At 47.3% G+C, this 19,040-nt stretch overlaps 1 protein-coding gene across 1 annotated transcript in view; it reads right to left on the minus strand.

Annotated features, from left to right (window-relative positions):
* Nucleotides 1-11,590: 11,590 nt before the first annotated feature.
* Nucleotides 11,591-19,040, minus strand: part of DENND5A (DENN/MADD domain containing 5A) — a gene marked incomplete at its 5' end in the record, with an annotated part of 51,514 nt that continues 44,064 nt past the window's right edge. Inside the window, 7 exons of the mRNA XM_010829376.1 lie at nt 11,591-12,615; nt 14,288-14,456; nt 15,064-15,187; nt 15,642-15,724; nt 16,331-16,512; nt 16,882-17,000; nt 17,579-17,724. Of these exons, the coding sequence (XP_010827678.1) occupies nt 12,432-12,615; nt 14,288-14,456; nt 15,064-15,187; nt 15,642-15,724; nt 16,331-16,512; nt 16,882-17,000; nt 17,579-17,724 (1,007 nt within the window). The remainder of the gene's footprint in view (nt 12,616-14,287; nt 14,457-15,063; nt 15,188-15,641; nt 15,725-16,330; nt 16,513-16,881; nt 17,001-17,578; nt 17,725-19,040) is intronic.

Consider the following 19,040-nt stretch of genomic DNA (forward strand, 5'->3'; position numbering starts at 1 on the left):
TCCATGGGGCTGCTGAATCCAGTTTGGGCAGGTCAGCAACAGGATTCCAAGGAGACCCGTGGCCACTGTAGTCAAGGTCAGCTTGCCCCAGCCGACTATGATGCCAGCCCCTTTTCTCTCTGTTGATATCATCAGCCGAGTCCTGGCATAGGTACAGCCCTTCCCCTGCAAGTTTTCCCCACCCACTCTCTCAGAAGCCCTGCTGTTTATCAGCTGTGTGGCAAGTTAGTCCATCTCTGCCTCAATTTCCTCATCTATGAAATGGGGTTAATATTTGTAAGAATCAAATGAGTGTACTTGTAAAATGGTTGGAATGGTGCTTGACTCAGAGTGCTAGCGATCATCACCATCATCATTCTTGTCACCATGTCTACAGACTCTGCCCTCGATGAAGACAGCATATGGGCAGGTGTGGGAGGCTGCCCCGGGGAGAGCCTGGTTGTGATTTATCTCTGTTATCAGAGCCAGCACAAGCACCAGATGGGATTTATGCTCAATGCCTATTTGACTAAAACTTTGGAGAGAAGAAACAGCCCAGCCGAGAAACCACACATGAGCGTTATCTTCCCTGAAGCCCATTTTGAGTTCGTTTTTGTATGTGGTGCTAGGTAGCGGGGTCCAACTTTATTCTGCATGTGGCTATCCAGTTATCCCAGCACATGTGTTGAAAAAGACTATTCTTTCCCCTTTGAATTATTTTGGCAGCCATGTCAAAACTTAATTGACTGTAAATGTGAGAATTTATCTCTGAATTCAATTCTGTTCCACTACATCTATCTTTATGCCAGTACCACAGTCTTGATTACAGTACCACAGTCTTGATTACCGTAGCTTTGTAATAAGTTTTGAAATCAGGAAGTGTGAGTCCTCCAACTTAGTTCTTCTTTTTCAAGCTTGTTTTGGCTATTCTAGGTCTCTTGAATTTCCACATGAATTTTCAGTTAGGATAAGTTTATCAGTTTCTGTGAAGTCAGGTGGAATTTCGGTAGGAACTGCATTCAACTGTGGAGCTTCCCAGGTGTTGCTAGTGGTAAAAAAAAACCCACCTGCCAGTGCAGCAGACATAAGAGATGCGGGTTCAACCCTGCGTCAGAAGATCCCCTGGAGGAGGACAGGGCAAGGCAACCCACTCCAGTATTCTTGCCTAGAGAATCCCATGGACAGAAGAGCCTGGTGGGCTCCAGTCCACAGGGTCAGTCCACAGGGTCGCACACAGTCAGACACGACTGAAACGACTTCGCAGGCATGCACACGTTCAACTATACATCAGTTTAGGGAGTATTGCCATCTTACCAATATTAAGTCTTCTGATCCATGAACATATTCTATTTATTTCCATCTTCTTTAATTTCCTTTAGTGATGTCTGGTATTTTGCAGAATATACATCTTTTGTTAAAGATTCTTAAGTATTTTATTCTGTTTGATACTGTTATGAATTGTTTTAATAATTTACTTTTAGTTTGTTCATTGCTCCTGTAGAGAAACAAAATTGATTTTTATATTGATCTTGTATCCTGAAACCTTGCTAAGCTCATTTATTAGTTTTCATAGATTTAGTAGACTCCTTAGAATTTTTTGTATACAAGATTATGTCATCTGCAAATAGAGACAGTTTTTAATTCCAATTTCTGATATGAATGCTTTTTATTGCATTTACTTTCTTAATTGCTATGGACTTGTTTTCAAAAGGCATTTATTTGCTAGATCCTTTCCTCTTTAGCACACAGCAATAACACAAGGCTAAATTATTTATTTTATATACGAGGAGCAGGAAGGCACACAATCTGGGTATGTGGAACCCACAGTATTCTAAGACTAAAATCTAGCTTCTTCAGCTTCCCAAATTAAAGCCTGCCTTTGGGGTTCAGCAACCTTATTCAAAGTAAAGCATTATCCATGAGCATCGCTCACAATTGTGAAATCAGTACATTGAATCTGTTGCAAATAAAACCAAGCACCGATTTTAATTCAATTTTATGATACTTTTTCCTACAAAGGTATATAAACCCATGTGTTCTCATGATACTAGAGGGTTAAGCTTAGCAAATTATACAGCTTGCTGAGTAACAACGGTGGGCTGAGGTCACAGAATTCCAGCTCTTGCCAGAGGTGCCTCCAAACACCAAAACCTAAATAATGAAGCACAACCACAAAACCAGGAAGCTTTTACAGAATCTTACTCGATCTGGGCTAAAGGTTTCTTTACTGGAAAGGTTGAGCCTACCGTGTTCTGTGTTATGGTTCTCGGGTGTAACTAACATTTTCGACAAGTCAAGCATCATGATTCAAAGAGCTGCCTGGCCCGTGGCTGCCTTTAGAGGTAGGGGTGGTGTTGCCTGTCCCCCGAGGCCAGAACTTACTAAGGCAGAGCAGGAGATCAGGAATCAAGAGTTTGAACCAAGATAGGAAATAACAGTTTGGTCCAGCTTGGACTAGCTCTGGGGTCAGCGTTTAAGCTATCAAAACCAGGTTCTCAGCAATTAATCCTGTAGTTCCGAGATTGCTGGAACTGTCCAGCTTGTGAAGCTCAAGTTAAAGGTCAGACCCTATAATAAGCCTCTTTCAGAAGTTGAGATCACTGAGACCCAAATCTAAACAGAAGTGTTCAGGGGCTGCCCCACCCCGGAGGAAACAGCAGAGTCAAGGAGAGGGCAGGAAGGAACCTCAAGCTCAAAGATTCTGTTGTGCCCAGGCAGTCCCACCTCCTGCAGAGTTAGTACGAGTAAAGGAAGCTCAAAACAGATCAAGGTGTCCCACAGGTGAATGAAGCACAGATGTACTCAGCATTACCCCACACATTTTAGCTTGGCTAACAACACAAGTCTGGGTGTAGGCGATGCACCCCTAACGCCTAGGAGACAACCTGGATAACTCCTCATCTGCCAGTGGCCAAGTCCTGTCAGCCTTGCCTCTTGAGGCAACTGTAAAATCCTTTCCTTTCCCTCTAATTCTACCACCATTAGTTCAAGCTGTTTTCATCTCTCTCATCTTCCCTTTGGCCACTAGCTGGGAGGTGAAAAATGCAAATCTGAATGCATCATCCACCTCCAGGAAACCCTTGCGTGACCTCTCAGAGCTCCAATCAGTTCAGTTCATTCAGTATCTCAGTCGTGTCCGACTCTTTGTGACCCCATGGACTGCAGCATGCCAGGCTTCTCTGTCCATCACCAACTCCCAGAGCTTGCTCAAACTCATGTCCATCGAGTCAGTGATGCCATCCAACCATCTCATCCTCTGTTGTCCCCTTCTCCTCCTGCCTTCAGTTTTTCCCAGGATCAAGGTCTTTTCCAATGAGTCCGTTCTTCGCATCAGGTGGCCAAAGTATTGCCACCTCAGCTTCAGCATCAGTCCTTCCAATGAGTATTCAGGACTGATTTCCTTTAGGGTTGACTGGGTTTGATCTCCTTACAGTCCAAGGGACTCTGAGTCTTCTCCAACACCACAGTTCAAAAGCATCAGTTCTTTTCAATGGTAAAAACAAAACCCCCTCAAGGTGGTCTCGAAGGCCCCGCACAGCTGGGCTCCAGCAGTCACTCAGCCTCATTCCCACCATGTTCCCCACCAGCCTCTGCTTGAACTGAGCAAACCTCCTTTTGAGTCCTGTGTGCTCTGTGCTCCTTCCCACCACAGAAGGAGACACTTGGCAGAAGGTTGCTCCTTCTCCCTAGAAGTTTCTCTCCTCCTTGCCCATCTGCCTAGTTAACTTTGACCTTCACCCTCAGGGAAGTCCTCCTGACCCCTCATGTAGCCTCTTATAGCACTGGATATCTTCAAGGAAATTATTAGAGTTGCAACTTGACATTTATGTGATTTTTAAAAATTATTATCTAACTCTTCATTAGATTGCAAACTGCCTAAAGGCAAGAACCATATGTATTTTTTAATCTTTTTATTATGGAAAGTTTCAAACATACAGAAGTAGAGACACCCATTGGTATAATGAACCTCCATGTTCCTCACCCAGCTTCAACAATTAGAAACTCATGGCAGCTTTATTTTCCCTATACTCTCACCCACCAAGGGGTTACCTTGGATGATTTTGAAGAAATGTATTTCACTATATAGTATCTGCTCACAGTTTCTTCCTAAGTGCCTCAAACTGTGGCTGACACATCTAATAAATATTTGTTGGAAAAGTGAGTTAAAATACTCTTGGTGTTTTAACAGTCAAGCTAGAAGACTGGACTATGCTGACCTACTGGACCACCTGTGAACAAGACCTTGCAGTGTGCAGAGTGGCAGCAGGCCCATATGAACTACAGGAATTCTGATCAGCAGAGAAGATGCCAAGATGGTGTCTAAAATTTTAAGTTGGATTCAAACCATGAAAGGTATGACCTGGGTCAGAGTGCTTGTTTCCTCCAAGATGGGTGTTACAGTCACAGTGAAAGGAAAGCTACCCAAGGCCCCTCACGTTGGAAGTGACATCATGTACCTGAGACCACTACCTAGGGCGACCAACACCAAGATGTATTTTGGTAAAATTACTCAACTTTAAAGAAAAGGAAAAAATCTTTTGAGCATTTAGGGGTGTGTGTGTGGGGGGGGGTAAAGATCCAGCAGACTCTATATTGTTGGAAGTGGCAATGATGGGGAAAGATGCAATCTAGAGCTCACTGCAAAACCCAGCAAAAGAATCATAAAGTTGGCCCCTGAGAGTCTGGAGCAAAGTCATGTCATCTATAGCAGAGAATTACACACCTTTTGAGAAGCAGCTCCTGGCATGTGACTGGGCCCTGGTTTAGATGAAATGCTTATCCCTGAGCATCAAGTGAAAAATACATCATGAACTTCCTGTTATAAACTGGGTTCCATCAAGCTGGCCAAGACAAAGTCAAGTGCAGCCAGCAGTAGTTTATTGTAAGATGGAAATGGTAACCTCATTTGGTTTGCAGATGGGTCAGCTTGGTATGTGGGTGGAAGTCAAAAAGAACAGGGCCTGTGTGATAGTCACATCCAGGAGGTGCCTTGAAAGACAGTGGGAAGAAAGGGAAAGTCTTGCCAAAGAGCTGCAAATGGTAATGATCAAGCATTAAGTCTTCCCAATTAGCTGCCCCTGGTAATGGACGAAGAAGTGTACACAGGAGGCTAGATACACATTCTTCAGCAGTGGTCAGTAGTATAACAGCCTTGTCAAGGGACTGGAAGGGTCTGGAAGACTGGGGACAAGAAGGTTTGGGGTAGACATGTGATTGGACATTTAGAAGGAGGCAGGCAGTATGAAGATTTTGGTGTCATTTCATCACCACTCACCAGAGAGCATCCATCACAGAAGAGGACTGAACTAAGTAGATTAAATGACTCAGCCACTTTGTCACTGGCCATCCTGGAACTGGCAAAATAAGCAGATGAATGCAGTTGTCTATCACAAGATAGACATGGAGGCTATGCATAGGCCCACCAGCATGGATGCCCAAGTACCAAAGCTCATCTAGCTGCTGCTGCCTTCTGCCAGTGAAAGAAACAAATGCTGAGCTCCAGATATGGCATTATTCCTTGAGGAGATCAACACATCCCTTGGTGGCAAGTCAACTATCTCAGGTCCCTTCCATCCAGGGAGGGTCAGCAGTTCATCCTCGCAGGGAGAGAGATCTACTCTTGAAATAAGTTTGCCTTTCCTGCCCAGAGCCAGTCAGCACCAATATCCAGAAGCTTAGAGAATACCTGATCCCCAGGTATGGAATTCCATTGCATCCAACCAGCACACCCAGTTCGCAGGGAAGGAAGTTAGGAAGTGGGCCCATGACATTAGGATCTACTGGTGATTGACAGATACACATTCATAGTTTTTTGGGTTTTTTTTTTTTTTTTTTTGGTGCCATCCAGAAGATACCAGCCCCAAAGAGCCCTGGAATAGCCTTCTGAAGGCATCTGAGGCAACAATCTGCAAGAATGGTATGTCATCCTTCAGGATCCAGAATATGCATTAAATCAGAGAAGTTCAAGTGCTGCTCTGTCCCTATGGAAGAATACCTGGTTCCAGGAACAAAAGGGCATAAGAAGTGGCCACACTTCTCACTTCCAAGAGTCCACCGAGGGCCACTGTGCTTCCTGTTTCTGTGGTTCTGGGTTCTGTGTGGTTGGAAGCACTGTTCTCCAAAGGGAGCACATGCTTTCCAGGGGACACAGAACTACATTCTACAGGTCCCAGTCCATGGAACTACAGGTCCCAGCTGCCACCAGGGCACTTTGCATTCCATGTGTCCGAAGACCCATAGACAAGGAGTCATTATCTTGGTGGAGATAACTGAACCTGAACAGCAGGGTGTGGCAGGACTGCCTTTATACGTAGGGGCAAAGCACACGTGAAACCCAGGGCTTCTTAGAGAAATAGCTGATTCCAAGTTTAGGATAGAAAACATACAAGAGGAACTTAGCAAATGCCAGAGAGCAACCACAAGAGTCATGGCAAACAACTCAGGCACCAACTTGAAGGGACTCCCAACAGCCAAGATGAGACAATAAAGACAATAACTGTCATGAAATGAAACCCTTCAGGTAGGTTTTAATTTCTAAGTTCCTAACAATTGTTTTAAATAGCCACCTTCTGAGGATAACAGGGAACCAGTCCAGTTCATTATCTTAAAAGTTGAGTAAATAAAAGGAAAGAATTAAATATTTATCCTACCTTTCCTATACAAACTCTATTCAGAAATCAAATAGATGAGAGGGTAACATCTCCTTATAAAATTACTCCCTCTAATAAATGAAAACAAAATAATAGCTTAGAATATATCCATATTGCAACCTCCAGTGCACTGGTCACCAGATGTAGGTGTTGAACATCAGTGGCTGCCAACACCAATAGAAGTGAACACCAGACATGATGTGGCACTTGGTAAATGAGCACATGCCTAGAGTCTCATCAGTGCAGTGCAGTTCAGTCGTGTCCAACTCTTTGCGACCCCATGAACTGCAGCACGCCAGGCCTCCCTGTCCATCACCAATTCCCGGAGTCCATCCAAACTCATGTCCATTGAGTCAGTGATGCCATCCAACCATCTCATCCTCTGTCATCCCTTTCTCCTGCCCTCAATCTTTTCCAGCATCAGGGTCTTTTCAAATGACTCAGCTCTTCACATCAGGTGGCCAAAGTATTGGAGTTTCAGCTTCAACATCAGTCCTTCCAATGAACACCCAGGACTGATCTCCTTTAGGGTGGACTGGTTGGATCTCCTTGCAGTCCAAGGGACTCTCAAGAGTCTTGTCCAACACCACAGTTCAAAAGCATCAATTCTTCTGTGCTCAGCTTTCTTTATAGTCCAACTCTCACATCCATACATGACTACTCAAAAAACCATAGCCTTGACTAGATGGACCTTTGTTGACAAAGTAATGTCTCTGCTTTTTAACATGCTGTCTAGGTTGGTCATAACTTTCCATCCAAGGAGTAAGTGTCTTTTAATTTCATGGCTGCAGTCACCATCTGCAGTGATTTTGGAGCCCCCCAAAATAAAGTCTGACACTTTCCACTGTTTCCCTGTCTATTTGCCATGAAGTGATGCAACCGGATGCCATGATCTTAGCTTTCTGAATGTTGAGCTTTAAGCCAACTTTTTCATGCTCCTCTTTCACTTTCATCAAGAGGCTCTTTAGTTCCTCTTCACTTTCTGCTATAAGGGTGGTGTCATTTGCATATCTGAGGTTATTTATATTTCTCCCAGCAATCTTGATTTCAGCTTGTGCTTCTTCCAGCCCAGCGTTTCTCATGATGTACTCTGCATATAAGTTAAATAAGCAGATGACAATATACAGCCTTGATGTACTCCTTTCCCTATTTGGAACCAGTCTTGTTCCACGTCCAGTTCTAACTGTTGCTTCCTGACCTGCATACAGGTTTCTCAAGAGGGATCCAACCTGTGGTGAATCAGGTTTCTGGCTCTAGCTGCTGATTTGCAGGAAATGCAGAGAATAAAAGAGCAAACTGAACTGCACCCTCAGGGTAAAACTAGCAAAATCCAGGCTGTGGAAAAACTACAGATCAAACAGCCCAGGATCCTCAACAGATAAACTGTAAGGAAAAGACAGGGATAGAGGAGACTCTTCAGATTAAAAGAGATGCATCAAGTTAAAAAACAAAAAAAACCAGTAAAACTACGGAGTTCCCTGGTGGTCTAATGGTTAGGACCTGGCGATTTCACTGCCGGGGGCCCAGGTTTACTGCCTAGTTGGAGAATTAAGATCCCTTAAGCCGAGAGGTGAGGCCAAAAATATAAATAAATAATAAAGTGGGTTTCTGTTTTTAAAAAATAGTAAAACTACCCTATAGAGCATAGGGATGCACACGTGAGTGATAAAAGAAACTCAAGGAAGTGGTTTCGGTGAAGGTCAAGAAGTTGGAAGGAGGGGAGTGGGGAACCTGGGAATGTGGGTAAAGCTCTATTCCTGGCCTGGTGGTGGAGGCCAGGGTTACAAGGGTGCTCACTTTCTAACAATTCACTGAGTTCATCTGCCTGTTTATTGACCAGTCCCTGAAATCTCAGAGTCTGGGAAGCACTGATTTAGCACAAGTGCAGAAGCCAAGGCAGGAAGGGCTGCTTGCTGAGCAAACTGAAAGCATCTGACCTCCCCAGAGCTGCTGGAGAGGCGGTTGACTTGAGTGTCCTTGAAACACTGAGCTACCAAGCGTGTCTGTTCTTCTCTACCATGTCATTCAAAAAAGGATTTGTAGAAGATTATAAAACAAAACACAGTAGAAAATGAGACACAGCACAATCAGCTGTTAGAAGGGGCAGAGAGCTGGATGGTTCCAGGAGAGCCCTGATTTGTAAAACGTGATGCACTTACCTTCTCAGCAGCATCTGCTAGAAAGGGCGTTGTTTCTCCACTGCTTTTGGCTTATTGAGGCCACCAGCATCCTCCGCTTAAGCACATAACCAAGAGCAGGGTGCCATGCACCCACCACACATAGCAAAGACCCACTGGACTGTTTCACAAGTCAGTCACATCACCACATCCAGGAAGGTCATTTATCTCCAACTGGCTTGAGCACTGGCTCAGGTAATCAGCACCCACAAGCTGGAAGGAGGCAGAGAGATACTCCCAGGTTACCTATACAATACTGCCCCCTCTTGCTGCTCTGAGATGGGGTCCTGTCATGGATGAGTCTGCCCTCAGTGAGACCATATACATGGTTATGAGCACATACTCCAGGTGACCTGTTCAGACTGCACGCTGCATTGGGGACACGCAGTTGTCATGCCCAGTAGTTACGCTCTGACCCCAGGTTTCCATTCCACAATCAGACAAGGTGGGCTTGGAGCAGCAGCATTCTTCACAGGTGTACGTGTGCACAAGGAGGGCCACATACAGGTGGCATGGCTTTGGTTTTTGGTGTCTGCAGCGTGCATTCATTTGTTCATTCAGTCCACATCTACTGATCACCAGCAACGTTCAAGGCCCCGGGATACCTGTCAGCCTTTTGTCTCCCATTTTGTGGGCTCATACACGTGCTCTGCTCCCTGTCTGACTCAACACTAGTACTAGGCTTCCCCAAGCATCCCAGTTGGGAGGGCACATTCACATCACGCCTTTGCCCTTGCAGTTTGCTCTACACGCAATCTCCACTCATCTGAAAATCCTCCATCCTGAGCAGATATAGTCATGGTGAGCAGTATGTCTCCTGATGTCATACTCCCCCCGAAATACTTGCCTCTAAGCTCTCTGAAGACAGGGGGTCTGGGTCATAGAACAAGGACAGGGCTTGATACAATACGGTAATAACCATGACCAGCATTTACATACACTTGAACTGTTCTAGGTATACACAGTTATTCAGTCCTCACAACAAGCCTATGACACAGTCACTATTACCATTCCCATTTCATCAACAGTAAGTAAAGAGCTTGCTTTCTTAGTCCCAGTAGCAGAGCAAGGATTCAACCAGAGGACTTTGGCCCACAGTTTGTGATGTTAATAACTTCCAATGAATTCACGTATTCCACAGACACCTACTAGGTTCAAAACAGATGCCAGTTAGTACTTCAAGAACAAAGTCGTTCGGGTTCTTCCTCATAAAGCTTACGTTTAAAATTAGCAAATAACTAGTATTTGCAGGTTATAGGTGTTAGGAAGGAAAATAAAGAACAGGGAATAAAAAGTGACTTGATATTTTAGAGTGATCAGGGCAGGTCTCTCTAAGGACATCTGAGCAGAGACCTGAATCCAGTAAGGGAGCAGCTCTAAAGCCACAAGCTTGGAGTAAACAGTTCTGGTAACTGCCAACGACTTAACTCACTTAACGGTAACTGCCGAAGTGATGTGTGGCCTTGGGCAAGTGACTAAACTTCTCCAAGCTTCAATTTCCTCACCTATAAACAGAGAATAATCTAAATTTGCCTTGCCATTTGTGAGGAAAAGGGAGAGGTGTGTGTCCAAAGCATCTGGCTTAAGGTCATCTCTGGCCGACCGCCCACAACACACGTATGCTCTGAGGCACTTTCCCTCCCACTCCCCCCAGCCCCAGCTTCCAAAAACACCTGGACTCCAGCGACCCACTCATACCCCCTGCTGGCAGGACGGTGCACTGCAGCTGCCTGAAACCTCCAGTTGCTTCCTCACCTCTTCAAAAAGCCTCACCTGAAGAATGCCTGTCACCAGGGAGGGAGATGAACCATAGACCCTTCCCACCCTCTAGAAGCTCAGTCTAAGAAGTGGGCCTAATGTGCAAGCAGACAATGCCAACCCAGAAAGGAAGTCCTAGCATCTAAGAAACTACAGGAGCACAATGAAAGAATGATTAACAGTGCCCAGGGAGGAGCCAGTAGGTGATTCCTAAAGTAAACCCTCAACAAAGAACTCAAGCGGACATGAGGGTAGGCATACCAGGCAGAGGGAACAGAACATACCAAGTCAGGGAAGCATACAAGAGGACACTGATTGGCTTGAGGGGCTGTACGTGATTGATGGTGCTACACCTCTGGAGCTTCCTGCCAAAGCAGCTTGGTTGAAAAATGAAACCAAATCAAGCTGACTTACGGGGCTTCCCCAATGGCTCAGCAGGTAAATAACCCGCTTGCCAATGGAGAAGACAAAGGAAACACAGGTTCAATCCCTGGGTCAGGAAGACACCTTGGAGGAGGAAATGGCAACCCACTCCAGTATTCTTCCCTGGAGAATCCTTTGGACAGAGGACCCTGGTGGGCTAGTCCATGGGGTCGCAAAGAGTCAGACATAACTGAGCACACCACACCTGCAAAGCTCTATCACCTGCCACACTGGGAAAAAGCTTTCTTTCCCAAGGGCAGACAGGATCTCATGTGTCCAGTGTTCCCCTATCTGGTCTTTCTTACCCTCAAGAAATGGCCCATCCTGTCTCAGTCAAGTGACCATCTTTGCAACTTAGGTCTTTCCCCCCCACCTCAGCCTCCTCCTCTGGAAGGTGGGAAAATAACCCTTGTCTGCATTCCTCGCAAACAGCCATGGAAGCTCCTGGCACCACAGCGGGTAGGACCCAGGACCCAAAGCCCCTCACCTCTCTGGGCAGGCCTGGTGGGGCAGGCAGTGCTACAGCCCCTTCCTCTCAGATCAAACTGTGCTCTCCACCACCACTCCTCACAGCCCCCATGCCAAAGTCAGGGGCCCACACAGTTTTGTTTCAGGTGTTTTATTAAGTGGGCCATACTGCAGCTGGTTTGTAAGTTGCAAAACAACATAAATTTAACAGTAATAACATAGCCAGTTAGACTGGGACAGATTTTTCTTTCCTTAAAAAAAAATAGAAAAAAGAAAAGAAAAAGACTTAAAACATACAATGGAGGGTTAAATAAATAATACATTTTTTAAAAAAAGGAAAACCTGTTAAAACATGCTTATATTTACTTCTGTGCAACTGTGTGCCAAGAGGAAACGTGATTCTCTGCACGATGATATATCCCGGCATGTCACCTTCCCAAATAATACTGACAAAACAGAAAAGACGTAGGGCTGACTCATCAGTGCTTACAGAGGCACTACTAAAAATCCCTTTGATTGGAGTGTGGGGATTCCTGCTCAGCACACCTGTGTGGCCCGTGAAAGCCAAATATCTATAATAATGTTAATATAGAAAACATTAGTTTAAAAACGATGTGGAATGGCCTCATTAACTCGGCAGGGCGAGGAGGCAGAACTGCCCCACGTGCCGCAGGCTCAGTCCAGGGAGGCCGCAGGCTCCAGTGTGGCCACGGCGAGGGAGGGCACCAGCTTCAAAATAAGCGGCACCAACCTCATCTCCCTCTCCCTATCACTCTTTCACATGAAAGTGTGTAAAAAGCAAATCAGCAAATAAACTCTAAAATAGATTATTTATTCCAAAAATCCTCTACTTTTCTTTTTACAGTGAGTGTACATCTCCTCTCATCTCCTGCACAGCTCGCTTAGGTCCCTCTGGGAAGAAGGGGCGAAGTTGCAGGCGAGTCTCTGGGTCCTGCTGCTGGCTGGTGCTGGGAGGTCAGATATCGATGCCCTTGACCAGAGATGTCTCCAGCGTGATGTTGAACTCCTGCAGTGTCTGCAGCACGCGGATCAAGGAATTGACAAGTGTGTGGTCTTTGATCAGTGCCACATCCTCATACATGTGTGCGGTGATGGGGCAGTCAGCCAGCAGGGCGATCCAGTGGTGCAGGAGGTGGTCTCTGGCAGGGAAGGATCCATTCCGATGGGTCAGAAGGACAGGAGACAGTTAGCGAAAGCCCAAGGGGAAACCTGCCCCATCACCTCCTGAACCCAGTGTGAAGCAGGACAAGCAGGTCTCTCCCCACAGTCCCCGCCCCCTCCCCCTCCCCTAAGATCACCTGGTGAAGATGCCTTATAAGGCTTTAAAAGGCTCCTACTGGGAGGTACCCAGCTTCCCAGGTGGTTCAGTAGTAAAGAACCCACCTGCCAATGCAGGAGCCTTGGGTTCAATCCCAGGATCGGAAGATCCTTGGAGAAGGGAATGGCTACCCATTCCAGTATTCTTGCCTGGGAAACTCTATGGACAGAGAAGCCTGACCAGGTAGTCCATAGGGTCACAAAGAGTCAGACACGACTGAGCACAAGCACAGATCCTGACTCGTGGGGGCTACCCAGCCCCAGGAATGCCGATCCAAACAGACCCTGTCATCCACACAAGGCCTGCTCCTCCTCCCCTGCTGCCCCCTCTTCCCTCCAGACACACCATCAACCAGACACTACGTCCCCTCTGCATCACATCCTCCATCTCCTAGAACCTCACTCCTCTCCACAGCCACCACCACCAAAAATACACAACAAACTGACACACAAATAGCACCTAGCATGTGCCCGGCCCCTTTGTAAGAGACAACCTTCATGACAACCCTATGATGTGAGGGAGCTGCTATCAGTGCTATTATTATCCCCACAGTAGAGATGAAGAAACATCTACTGGTTGATGGAGATAAGCAGTTTATTCAAGAGCACACCGCCAATAAGTGGCTGATCTGCGATGTGAACCTTGTGACTCTGGTTCCAGAGTCTGTCTTTAACCACTATGCCAACTCCTCCCTTCCATGGCCTAAATAAACCACCCTGTTTATCTGGTCTTTGTGCTCTCACCTGACCCCTGGAATAACCCCCAACAATCTTGTCCACTCTGAGGTGTACCATCCCTGATATCAAATGACTATCATTTCAGTCCCCTGATTCATCAACTCTGTCCCAGCTCCTCAAGGCCCCCATCCTACTGCCTCCCTTCCCACATTCTGCCTGCTAATTCCTAACCCCACATCCTCTGCTTTGTTTAGGGCCCCTCTGCTAGTTTCGTCTGCTTCAAGCTCCCTCCTGACTTCTATCCTTTTGTTAAGGCTCACCTCAAATGCCACCTCTTCCTCGAAGCCTCCTCTGGTCTTTCTCCTCTATGTTTTCAGCAAACCTTATCAATGAGTACTTTTTCAAACTCTCCCAAACTTCTGCTTTGTACTGTACTTAATTAGGACAAGTGAACTTCTAAATGGTAGGAACCATGTTTTATTTAGCTTTATTCCCACACCTTCCATGAGACCTACCACATTCAAATGTTTGTTGAAGGAGTGACTAGATACATATACTCTGCTTCAGATTTTACCAGGGGGGGCAGTTTTATTCCTTCCCATCAAAATGTGGCCCTTCCTCCCCAACCAGACATACACTCTCATCCCCATACCCCACACACACATGGTACATGAAGGAAATTAAGGGCTTCCACCAAGCCCACAAGGCTTTACCCACCCAAGGGCACCTCTACATAGGATACTCCCCACCCCCGGCACCTCCCCTGGGTTCCTGCAAGGCTGGCTGCCTGCACGCTGGGCCACGGGGCTGCAGTACCTGGCTCCCAAGCACACCAGCATCTGAAACTTGCCATCCTTGCCAATGTTCCGGGGATTATTGTTGATTGCCGTGACAAATCGGCAGAAGTTCCGGGCCCTCATATGCCAGTTTTCCTCAGGGACAAGTTCGTTCTGCTCCAAAGTCTCATAATAGGTTTGTGCTTTTTCTGTGAACAAGAGAAAAGCTTGCCAGTGACAGAGGCCTTCAAAACGAACCTATCCCTGACTGTCCTACCTCAGGCCCCTCCATGTCAATGCAGGTGAGAACAAGGGTGTTCTGATGTCCCTGGTCACAGTTCAAAATGATCCTTCTGTTCCCTAGCTCTGTGTTCTAAATTCCTTAATGTGACCCTTGATATAAGGATGGTCCTTTCTCAACAAAACTCCTGAGGAAGAAGCTGCTTGCATTAATTTCTCCAAGTGGATCTAACAAAGGGCTTGGACTTCAGTGCTATCAACTGGCATCTCAGACCTACAAGCAGGAAGTGTGAGGGGTCATGACTAGGCCCGTATTATATGTAACAGATGCCTGGAAAGAGTCTTTCCAATCCAGTTCACAGGAGATGAGGGGTGAATGGTGGGGTAGGGTGGGGGTAGGGGTGTTGTCTCATTACCTTCAAGAAAAGCCAGGGCCACCAAACAACAGATCTAACCTGAGACTCACTTGATTTGGCTTCTAGATCTCAGACCCTGGTGGTCAGTACCCACACATTAGGCTGATGATCCCCTCATGTCTGCATGCTTTTCCCGACCTCAAATCCTAGCCCAACTCACCCAAAAAATCCCAAATGAAGACATTTTTGAAGAGCCGTGGTGACTTAAATCCATGCTGGAAAGCCTGTTCCAGGGCCGAGACAAGGCCACATTCTCCACAAAGCAACAGCGTCAGACTACCTCGCTGTATAAGGAAACAGGGGAGAGTGCCAGGCTAGCCTTTGTCAAGATGCCCTCCAACCACTACACCCCAAGCCCACCTCCCAAACCTGGGAGGGCAGCAACACACAGGCAGGGACTTTGTCTAGTCTCCCAGCACCTGGAAGGGCCCAACTCAGAGCAGGTCTCAGTGAAAAGCTGTTGAGTGAACAGATGATGGTTCTGGGTCCCCAGCAGGGGACAAAGCCAATGTGGCCACTATTAAGGAGACACAGACAGATTCATAAGACAAGAGAAATACACACAGCTCACTGGACTCTGCTATGTTGTCAAAATGTAAGGAAAACAGGGTAACCCTAGGCACAGGTCCCGAAGGAAGGAATATGCTATCTCTAACTGAGGCACATCTTTGAGCCTGGAACAAGGTTATTCTCTCTTATTCAATATAAGGCCCTGGACTGGAAGGTAGGGAGGCTCACCTCTTTTTCAGGCTTATGGAAGTGCTTCACGATGCCATTGACTGCCTCACCGATGGACTCTTGGATCTGCCCAGTGTTCAGCTCTGATTAAAAATTAAGCAGATATCCAATCTCAGAGCTCAATAGTGCTTGGTTAATAGAGCAAAAGACTCAGGACATAGGGAAGGCCCACAGGAGAGGTGGGGCAGCCTGGACCCTGGGAAGAGTTGTGTTGCTCTTGGCTTACCCAACTTTGTGGAGCTAGCTCTTCTTAAAATCTTAGGACAAAAAGTAACAGCTAATACCTTGGAGTCTAGTCTCTAATAGATGCTAGTAAAATTTATTCTTTGCCCTGGAATTCTGGCAACCAAAAGAGTGCCAAGCCTTGACAGTGAAGCCAGGAACTTGATAGTGAAAACAGGGAAGGCCAGAAAGCAGACCCCTCTCCTCCATAGGGTCACATACAAATAGCACAGATGATCGGGCCTGGCTCCAGGAGCTCTCCCCTCTCCTCCCAGTCCTCTAACGGGAGTGCCAAATCCCTGCACTGCTTCATGAGAGGAGGGTGGCAACACCTGATGCTGCTTTGCAGAGGTGGTTCCTGAGGCAGCTGTGTAGGCGCGGATCTGGGCTCCCTCATCAGGGCTCCCCGAAATCTGCCCACTCTCCAGGCTGGGCAGCGTGAGGGCCCAGCCCCACCTTCCACTTACTGGGTCTGTTGTTGGGTGAGATGGTAACAAGCCTCCGGATGACGCTGGGAGACTGCTGCAGGGGTGGGGTCCGGCACGGCCTCTCATCCACCTCAGGCTGGGATGTGAGCAGCTCCCCGACCAGAACCCGCTCCAGGCTCCCGTCATCCATGCCCTTCCCCAACCAGCGGCCACATGGAAACCTGAGGTTCAGGCAATAGCCTGTCAGAGCTGTCAGCTCCTTCAGTGTCTTTCCCTTTGTCGATCTACAAAGGCCATCAACAAAGCCAATCCCTGGGGACAGGCTCTGAAACTGGCCTGGGACCCCTTGTGGCCCAGGTCCTCATCCCACTGTGTTGCATCAAGGAAGCCACCCGAGTGATGGGTGGCCTGGACAGTGGTAGCAGACACTTCCACTTGGAAAACCCTCCTTTTTTTCTCTTCCAACAAGAAGCCTCAGCCTATTACACCTAAAAGGTCTCCCTGAGAAGTCCATGTACCCAGGCATCAAACACAGCCTCTGGTAGTACACCAGGCCCCACTGTCTCAGGACAAAGCTGAAGAACACTTACTTGTAGGTATGTCCGGTGATCTCATTCCTAACCATCACATATTCCACCAACCATTTGGCGTAGAGTCCAGAGTTATCATGGCCTATCTGCACAGTAGTGAGTTTCCCCAAGTTTTGGCACTGTAAGAGAACAGAGAAACAGGGATGACAGGAAGGTCAAGAAATAGGAGAAAAGTGCCACACTGCTCAGAGGCACAGATCTGACTGGCTGCCTGCAAGCTGCCCCACTATCTGCAGGGGCAGAGCTCAGAGCTCCACCTGCCACCAAAGCTGGCAGTACAGTACTATCTCATGAGGAATGATGCTGAGAAAGAAAGATACTACAACCTAGAAGAAGAACTAGGGCCAGGGAACAGAAAGCTCTGAAAGTGGCAGAGCAGTCTGAGGTCTCTGTGAATCCTTGGGTTCAGCAGCTCAAAGAATTCTTGAGAATTCCTCAACACACCATGGCAGGGAGGTTTGCAAGTCCCGATGGGTACCTTCCAGCCAGAGACCATTTACACAGGGCAGGCTCCCTCTCCTCAGGTCAACCCTTGACTCTGGCCTCTGGTCATCCTGGGACAGGTCAGCTGTGCTGAAACATAATACTGTATAGAGCAAGGCCTCCATAAAACCCTGGAGGAAGGTGCCAAAGTAGTCCTGCCAGCTGAAACTCAGACCCCCAGAGCCTTGGGATATGGTCCCTGGGTAACACATACCTCGAAGGTCATCTCTAACAGGTTCCTGGGAATCTGCAGGATCTGTGTCTCACCCAGTTCTCCTGAGATGCAGATCCATGGGTTGGCGGTGAACATAGAGCCCCCCAGCTTCTTGCTTGGTACAATCAGGATGTGGTAAGGAATCACTGTTTAGGAGAAGGCATAAGGCATTGCAGGAGATCAGGAATCCCTCCTGTACCTGACCCTGACCTGCCCCAGGTGTGCTGGCATGTCTGTGGCGCCTGGAGCAGCAGGGCCTGAGGCCAGTTTAGAATACTAGCCAATCTTCTCAATCTCACTCCTCCCAAGGTTATCACCCAAACATCCACACACAAGCCCATCTGTGAGCTCAGAGCTAAGAAAAACTGTCCCTTAAACATGATCGCCAACTCAACAATGTACTAAATGGCTTTTCAGAGCACTTTTCTATCTGTCATCCCAAGGACTCTGGTAATAATCTCCAGAGAGGGCAGGCAGGTATCACAATCCTCTCCTGAGGCACCAAGAGGGAAACAGTTTCCCTCAGGCCTCCTACTTTCCAGTCCAGTGCTGCTTCCACCAAAGCCTATGACCCTCTTCCCTGGGGAGGAGAATGAGTGTCATATGAAAACAAGAGTCCACAATGCTGAGTCACTAGCCGAACAACTGCTGCTGCTGCTGCTAAGTCGCTTCAGTCAGGTCCGACTCTGTGTGACCCCATGGACGGCAGCCCACCAGGCTCCCCCGTCCCTGGGATTCTCCAGGCAAGTACACTAGAGTGGGTTGCCATTTCCTTCTCCAATGCATGAAAGTGAAAAGTGAAAGTGAAGTCGCTCAGTTGTATCTGACTCTTAGCGACCCCATGGACTGCAGCCTACTAGGCTCCTCCGCCCATGGGATTTTCCAGGTAAGAGTACTGGAGTGGGTTGCCATTGCCTTCTCCGAGCCAAACAACTAACCATGGGCAAATTCAGACTCACTTCAGTTCAGTCGCTCAGTCATGTCTGATTCTTTGCGACCCTATGGACTGCAGCAACTGTTTACCTAACAGAGCATCCTGGCACCAAAGAACAAAGAGGCTCCAGGGGCCTTTCTGAGACCATTTCAAACCTTTTTCCTCACTCTGCAAATAGGGAGATGGAGGCCCACTGCAGGGGCAGACACTGCTCACAGATCCATAGTGAGTTAGGGCAGAACAAGGCCCAGACCTAAACCTCCCAGGGCTGTCTGGAGTTCTTCCTGCTACTTCAGGAGCTGTTTTTCCCTGAGAGCCAGTCTGAAACTTTCTCTGATATTGAATGACTTTCTCAACCCAAAACAAAAGGGAGATTTCTTTACAGGTGTGCCCATCCCCACCCCATTCCATCTTAGGCCCCCAGAGCTGTGAGCAAAACCACAGTGATAACACAATGGCCAAAAGTATGAGCATCCTAGTTCAAAACAAGAAGAAACTTCAGAGAAAAAACAACCTCCAAGGAGGGCT

The sequence above is a fragment of the Bison bison genome, unplaced genomic scaffold (genome assembly GCF_000754665.1).
Source record: "Bison bison bison isolate TAMUID 2011002044 unplaced genomic scaffold, Bison_UMD1.0 scf7180017864503, whole genome shotgun sequence".
Lineage (NCBI taxonomy): Eukaryota > Metazoa > Chordata > Mammalia > Artiodactyla > Bovidae > Bison > Bison bison.